Source organism: Poecilia formosa, unplaced genomic scaffold (assembly GCF_000485575.1).
Source record: "Poecilia formosa unplaced genomic scaffold, Poecilia_formosa-5.1.2 Scaffold731, whole genome shotgun sequence".
Lineage (NCBI taxonomy): Eukaryota > Metazoa > Chordata > Actinopteri > Cyprinodontiformes > Poeciliidae > Poecilia > Poecilia formosa.
This window is the reverse complement of record NW_006800670.1, coordinates 140,754-148,415: the sequence shown is the minus strand read 5'-3', so window position 1 is coordinate 148,415 and position 7,662 is coordinate 140,754. Positions and strand designations below refer to the sequence as shown.

Below are 7,662 nucleotides of genomic sequence, written 5' to 3'. Positions count from 1 at the left end.
CTGTGTATTAAAAACATACTTAAAAAATACAATTGTTTATAAATGTTGCTTTGATAGATGTTTGAATATGGTTTCAAAAAGTGTGTTATGATCGATTAAATGCGCTGATACGTCATTGTGCTGCTAAACACATAACGCTGAGTGGAGTGGAGTACCGCTCCAAGATGGCCGCCCTAAATCTCGTCAGCGACAATTGGCGAGAGCGGTCCATGAGGGTCTATCCTTATATTATGTCTATGTGTGAGACCACCAACGTGGTAGCTGCGCTGTGACGTCAAATGGGCATTAGCCAATGAAACACGGCCCCTGTGGTAAGGTCCACTGTTGTGCTGTTCGTGGGTGTTCTCTAATAATCCGACCACATTTAGTTCATGGCTGCAGCAAGTTCAAGATAAGCCACATCTGCATCTGAAGCAACTGAGTCAGTGAAGTAGCTACATGCTAGTGCGGGTAGCTGGTTAGCGTCAGGGTAACATGTAAACAAATGGAAGTTCTGGCTTGCTGCAGAAGTCGCGCCCATAATTCACGCAAAGCATCATGGGGCGTAGAAATAAGGTGAATACTTACCTGTAGCTATCTTTAGCTTCCTGTAGTTATTTGTAGTTACCTTTACCTTACTGTTGCTTGCTACACATAGTTACCTGTATCTGCTTGCAGTTACCTCTAGTTACCTGTTTCTACCTGCAGTTACCCGTAGTTACTTGTAGTTAACTGCATCTCCCTGTAGTTACCTGTATCTCCCTTTAGTTACTTATATCTTCCCGTAGTTACCTGTAGTTACTTATATATTTCTGTAGTTACCTGTAGTTACCTGCATCTTCCTGTCATTTCCTGTAGTTATGTGTAGTTACCTGAATCTCCCTGTAGTTACCTGTATCTACCTGTATTTACTTGTAGTTAACTGCATATCCCTGTAGTTACCTGTATCTACCTGTATTTACTTGTAGTTAACTGCATCTCCCTGTAGTTACCTGTATTTTCTTGTAGTTAACTGCATCTCCCTGTAGTTACCTGTATCTACCTGTATTTACTTGTAGTTAACTGCATCTCCCTGTAGTTACTTGTAGTTACCTACATAGTATTCAGGTGGATGCGAAAACATCTCTCTCCCCCCAGAAGAAAGGTACGTGTAAGGGTGAAGTAGCGTAGAAAACATACGCTCGCTTTACCCCCCTACCCCCAAAGTCGACGATACATGAAGGGTAAAAGGAGCGTAAGGCGCGCTGAAGTGCATGCGAACACATCATTGGCGTGCCGCCCCCTCCAGACGGGGTTTTGACGCTCCCTCTGGTGCTGCGCCCTAACGCATGCGTAGTTTGCCTGTAGTTTGCTGTAATGATGATGAGAGAACATCAAATTTTTTGTATAAATTAGTTTTTTTATTTGTAATGTCAAGAACAGCGATTTTTTTTATGTCTGTAATGTAATTACTTTTATTTCCCTGTAGTTACCTCTAGTTACCTATTTCTACCTGCAGTTACCCGTAGTTACTTTTAGTTATCAGTATCTCCCTGTAGTTACTTGTATCTTCATGTCAGTGACGTGCGGTCACTGACATGAAGCATACAACGCTGGAGGCGTTGTATGCTTCGTTGTATGCTGCTCGAAATTTCCGTAGGTCCAATAACATGCATGGTGTCTAAGTCATAAGTCAGAGCCTCACCAGCAGTGAACCTCACCGCACCTCACTGCTTCATGTAGTTACCTGTAGTAACCTGTATCTCCTGGCCCGGCCGTTGATCTGTATAAATCAGTCTGTTTTTCCTCTCTTTGACCTTTGACCCTGGAACATTCCTGTTGCTGACGGGAACACTGACCTAAAAATATCCAGAGCACTCCATGATCCCGAGCTGCTCCACCTCTGCCCGCGCTGCCGTCAGCTGTTCGTTCCCATGGCAACAGCTACTCCCAGCCGGACAGGTGCGTTGCTCCTCATACCTCACATATTTGGTCCGGGTCGAGTTTCTGAGCAGAGCAGCGGGCGGAGGAGCGGCCTGAGTTCTGCTGCAGGAGTGCAAACGGACCGGCTTCCTCTGCAGGTGGTTCTGCTACGGGCAACTCAGCAGAACCAGTAGAACCATAAAAACCAGTAGAACAAAGCAGAACCACTAGGAAGCTGCTGGGTGGTTCTGATTGGTCGATGTAATCTGCGTTAGCTGGCGTTTCGTCCCTGTGAGCCACCAGAGAGCCCGGCTCTGAGGCTGCTGGTTTGAGTCCCAGTGGGAGATGAAGAGCAGCCAGACAGTCAGACTCAAATCCAGCCACACGGTTGGGCCTGCAGCTAATGATTGTTTCAATTAATCAATTCTGACGATTAATCGGCAGAATAATTGATTAATGGTCAAATTGATAGCTTATTCTGATGATAGTTTATTTGATACAATGTTAGAAATACATAACTTGTTTTCCTTAAATAAGAAAATAAACATTTTATTGATTCATCATCACATTCCTTTGATTATTTGTAGCATCTGCAGCTAAAAAGAAGTATTTTTGATATCATCTCAAAATCAATAGTGTTGAACTGATCTGTTGATTATTTTTATATTTATTGACTAATAATTGGTGCTGAATAAGAGATTATTTTACAGAAAATGACAACCCTCCCAATGACAAGTTCTGAGTTGGATATATTTGCTGACATTTTTTTTTATCTTATTGTAAAATATTAATATTTTTTGTAGCGTTTTAGCTTAATTGCAGCTCTGTGTGTGTTGCGTCTGTGTACTCCAGTTAACGATTAATCGATTACTAAATTAGTTAACGATTATTTCAGTAATCAGTCATGATTAATTGCTTGAGCTCTACATATGTTACGGAGAATGAGAAATATTGTCATTTTCCGTCCTGTTTAACGTGCTGAACGTTGTATTCTTGCCCACCGAACCCAGACAGAACCGCGTTCGGGTCGGCCCAGATTCAGCTGACTTCATGCAGAAATAACCTGATTATGAGCTCCGTTCCAGCAGACTGGCCCTCAGATTCCTGATCCTGTAAGCAGCAGAAACTGACGGATCATTAATCAGATTCCTGCTCTGAGCCGAGCTCCACCTGCAGAGCCAAAGTTCAGCGCTTTGTTCAGGTTCTGCTGCCCGTCAATATTTACTTAAAACTGAATCATGGAGCGTTTCAGAGCCGCCAGCTGGTTTTCATGGTAAACTCAGAGAATCTGGAGCAGCACTCACCTTCTTCCCATAAGAAGCTCCCATTATTCCCAGTAGGAGCGACGCCCCTCCTCTGATCCTTCCTGTTCTGCAGCCTGACAGACGGAGCTCTGGGTTCGGTTAGCGCACCAGCGAGTCAGGTGGACTGCTGAACTTCATCCCAACCGGCAGCAGAGCAGAGATCAGCCAGACTGAGCAAGGAGAGAGTGTGGAGAATGAGGAGGAGGAGGAGGAGGAGGAGGAGGAGGAGCAGCCACCTGTTCCTGTCTGACTCTCAGCTGTGAGGAGTTAAGGTGGGATTACGGTAATCCCAGCAGACAGGAAGCCAGAGAGCAGAAGGTTCCTCTCATCTCCTCCAACCAGGATGGAGACGGGATTCTTCATCCCAGCAGGTCCGAGTTTCCCTCCATCCACGGCTCTGGGATGTACTGGAGGAACTGGGAGGCGAACTGGTTTCATCAAATGAACAAGATGGGACGCCTGGAGGACCAGAGAGGAAACATGGAGCTACACTGCAAAAACAAAATCTGACCAAGTATTTCTGTCTGGTTTCAACTTCAAAAATCTTAGTTCCCTTTAAATCAGACAAAACTAACTTACAAATAAAGTAAGTTTCACTTGGCTTGTTTTCAATGAATAATTTCTTGATATTGATGAAAAAGTTGTAGTTCCACTGGCAGATTATTTCACTGTTTTCAGTGTGTGCAGCAACATTTTATTTTTTCAATACTAAAAACACACTAAAAGGTTACTTGTATGTTAAATTAGTCTGATTTCTAAAATATTTGCACTAGAAACTAGACCATAAATACTTGGTTAAATTTGCAGTGTACCTGCTCAGACCTTCAGCACTGCAAAAACACACAAAAAATGTAAATTAAAAAAATTTGGTCTAGTTTCTAGAGCAAATATTTTTGTACTCTTGAAATAAGACAAAAGTAACTGACAAGTAACATGTAGTTTGTTTTCAGTCAATAATTCGTCAATATTGATAAAAAGTACTTATTCCTCTGGCAGATTATTGAACTGAAAACATGGGAAATGTCTTGTAGGTGAAATAATCTGAAAGTGAAGCCGGGTCTGTTCATCAGTATTAAGGAATTATTGACTGAAAAGATGCTAAAGTTACCTGTAAGTTATTTTTTGTCTTATTTCAAGTGTAAGATGTTTTCTCTGAATTATTTTATTCAGTGACCCTAATCCTAATCTGTAATCTCAAACATCACTGCAGAAATAGAAAATCTTACAACATATTCTTGTTCAGAATGTAGATTTGGTGCGATGTAGCTGGAACTGTTCTCAGTATCTGATGTTATAATTGAAATGGATTTATTGATGTATATTTATGAGTGGCCTATAGCCATGCATTAAGACAATGTTATTAAATCTGCACTGATTTTTGTAATCTTGCTTTATTTATTTTCATAAAGTTTGTAGCTTTGCCTTGCCTTTACTCGTGCGTTGAGGGGAAGAAAGTTTGATCTGGTGGATAAAATAATATTTTGTTTGTTTTGCTGTTTAACTGAAAACTAATAAATTAAATGGATTGTAGATCTGGATCTGGTGGGAAGGTTTGGGTCAAACAAATCCTACTCAGAATGGGTGTGAACTTTATCTCCATGGTAACGACGGTTTGGATCAGAGCACCTGAGAGGATCTGCAGACACCTGGAGCTTCTGCAGCAGCCAATCACAGGACAGCGGGATGAAATCACCTGGTGTCGGTCCTGCAGCCAACAAGCTCTTTATGAATAAATCTGTCAGTTAATTTTCCAGCTGCGGAGCAAGCACAAGGTGACAATGAAGAGAAGCAACTGGGAGAAGCTCACAGCAGAACCAGAACCAGAACCAGACTGGTTTCAGAACTTTGTTTTGTGTGTTTTAGCATTTGTGTTAATTGTGTAACATTGTTGTTGTTTATTCTTTTATTGTTCTTTAAACTAATAATAAGCCGGCTGTTTTAACTTAACTTTCTTTGGTCTGTGGTCATTAATTCAAACTACACTTCTCACTACTCCTGTAGCCGAACCTAGCTCTGGTCTTATTACAAATTTATTAACTGTAAACACATAGCAAGTGTTACACTAAGGTCAATTTTTCCTACACATCTTACGTTGTGAGGAAACTCTGCTGCTTATTGGCCCCAGAAAATCAAATGCTGTTTTGGGGTTATGGTCAGGTGGAGGGCAGCAGGGCTGTCCAAACTTCTTGTGGCATCGGCCAAAATTGTCAAATCAAAAAAACTTGAGTCAAAAAAAAATTATTTTACCTTCTCAAAAACAAAATATGGATGCAGTACTTTAAATAATCAGATTTGTTGCTTGACAGGGATAAATTATTGCAGATCCAAAACTTATAAAGGGTTCTGCAGGGTTGCCTTGTTAAAACAACAGAAATGTTCTAGTCAGTTCTGATCAGCAGGATCAGGATTTGGGTCACTCTTTCTTCAGCAACACTTGGTGCATTTAAGTTTACAAAATGAATTAAACGTAGATTTGGGTGCAGCAAACTTCATTTTTGAATAAAAGTCACTGCATGATCTGTGCAAGAGAACATGAAAAGCCTGATTATTTAAAGACAAAAACTTTGTGTTGTAGCAATTTTTTTTATTGTACAAATAATTTAATTTTAAAAAAATTATCAAATTCGTGTCATTCCTCACCCACAAACATTTTGGACCCCCTGGTTTAGGGTTGTGTTGTAGAAATGAACAAAGAACGAACGGACGTTAACGCGTTAATTTTGATTATTTTTAATGCAAAGGATCACCTTATTTTCTGTTTTTGGGTACAAAAGTTCCAGCTGGAACCTTTGTGTTCATGTGTGTACATCTTGCAGTTACATCCGCTAACATTTCTGATTTCTGGAGATTAAACACGTCATTACAGTAGAAATAAGACAAAACAAACTTACAGTAACTTTTCAGCAAGATATCGATAAAAAAAAGTTATAGTTTATTATAGATAATTTCACTCTATAAGTGAAATAATTATCCAGTAGAACGAGTCCTTTGAGAGATTTTGTGTTTTTGCAGTGTGAAACACTGGAAACACTCCAATCTGATGGCTGAAGAACCAGAGGAACAGATTCAAAAAAACATTTGTTGCAGAGTTCATATGTCTATTTACGCAACAATTTAACAGCAAATAATTTTTTAAATTGAAGATGTTGCTTATTTTATGAATTTTTAATTCAAATGATTAAATGTGAATAATTAATTAGACCCTGAAATTAAATTGATTAAAAATTGTAGTCTTGTCCCACCATCAGTAGACATACATATGTGTATGTGTGTGTGAATGCGTGTGTGTGTGTGTAAATCAACTCCAAACAGCTTCAGATTTAAACGGTCTCTATTTACTTTATACACCATAAATAAATATCCGTTCCATCAGCCTCCAGTCAGGACCAACATGGCCGCCGGTTGCCATGGAGACGGCAGGCCTCTACTCCCCGGGGTTGGGTGGACCCTCGGCTTCCTCTGCGCTCGGACCCGACATCTGCATGAAGAGCTGGCGCAGCTCAGTGATGTCATCATCCAGCGCCGGAGCGGCGTGCTGCTCCCGCTCCTCGATGAAGTCCCAGAGCCGGACCCTGTTCATGAACTGGAGACACAGAACCGGGTCAGAACCACAGGGATCGCATGGCCAAGGGGTAACGGCAGTGGTGGGTTCTGACCCGGACATTTCCCTCGGAGCTCAGCTGCTTCCGGGGCCGGTCCGGTTCCGGTCGGGTTCCGTCCGGGTAGGCGTGGAGGTACAGGCAGTTTCCCCCGAAGGGACAGGAGCCGCGGCCCTGGTCGAAGTATTTACAGGCCTTCTTACTGCAGAAACAGAGGAGTCAGGCACGCACTCTGATTGGCCGACAGCCAGGGGGCGGGGCTTACACAGGAAGTTACCTCACGCCCGACTTGAAGAGCTCGATCAGCTGATCCTTCTCTTCCTGGTCCTCGACCCAATAGACAGATGGGATGACGAACTCCGAGATGATCCGACACTCCGGACAGGACCTGGAGGGAGTACCGGGTCAGAACCACTGAGAGAGACTGAAGGGTCTCTACAGAACCCTCATCTCTTTCTATTTTCTCTGGTTGTGGTCCACGGTACCAGAACCGGGCCGGACTCACTTGATGATCTTGTTGCAGAAGTTGGTGGTTCCGCGCCACTGGCGGATGCAGCTGAGGCAGAAGGTGTGGCAGCAGGAGGACAGGATGCCGAACCGCCGCTCCGACGGCGCCGCCTTCTGGACCACCACCTCCATGCAGATGGAGCACACCTGCACAGGTACAGGGCGGTCAGGACCCTGTCGTCACGGCAACCGGCACAGAAACTCACCCCACCCACCTTGTTCTGGCTGAGCTGGGCGGCGAACGCCTTCTCCATGTCGGCCTCAAAGGCCAGCAGGCACACCTGGAGAGAGATGGGTCAGGTACCAGGGCCCGGTCCGACAGGTACCAGGGACCAGAGCCCGGTCCGACAGGTACCAGGACCCGGACCCGG

General features: G+C 43.2%; 2 protein-coding genes and 1 long non-coding RNA gene across 4 annotated transcripts in view; all 3 read right to left on the bottom strand.

The window, feature by feature from the left end:
- The window catches only part of LOC103131240 (protein FAM107A-like), a 14,452-nt gene extending 10,390 nt beyond the window's left edge, over window positions 1-4,062 (bottom strand). Inside the window, exon 1 of the mRNA XM_007542837.2 lies at window positions 3,186-4,062. Coding sequence (XP_007542899.1) covers window positions 3,186-3,209 — 24 coding nt within the window. The 5' untranslated portion in view covers window positions 3,210-4,062. The remainder of the gene's footprint in view (window positions 1-3,185) is intronic.
- Window positions 375-1,338, bottom strand: LOC107834718 (uncharacterized). The gene is made up of 2 exons (XR_001660528.1): window positions 732-1,338; window positions 375-661 (listed from the first exon to the last, which is right to left on the bottom strand). It is a non-coding gene; the product is annotated as an uncharacterized LOC107834718 (long non-coding RNA).
- Window positions 4,063-5,899: 1,837 nt separating the features above from the next.
- Window positions 5,900-7,662, bottom strand: part of mkrn2 (makorin, ring finger protein, 2) — a 5,857-nt gene continuing 4,094 nt past the window's right edge. For both annotated transcript variants that reach the window (XM_007542831.2, XM_016666497.1), the window contains exons 6-10: window positions 7,507-7,572; window positions 7,290-7,438; window positions 7,062-7,172; window positions 6,842-6,986; window positions 5,900-6,768 (exon numbers count right to left, since the gene is read on the bottom strand). In XM_007542831.2, coding sequence (XP_007542893.1) covers window positions 6,610-6,768; window positions 6,842-6,986; window positions 7,062-7,172; window positions 7,290-7,438; window positions 7,507-7,572 — 630 coding nt within the window. In that variant the 3' untranslated portion in view covers window positions 5,900-6,609. The remainder of the gene's footprint in view (window positions 6,769-6,841; window positions 6,987-7,061; window positions 7,173-7,289; window positions 7,439-7,506; window positions 7,573-7,662) is intronic.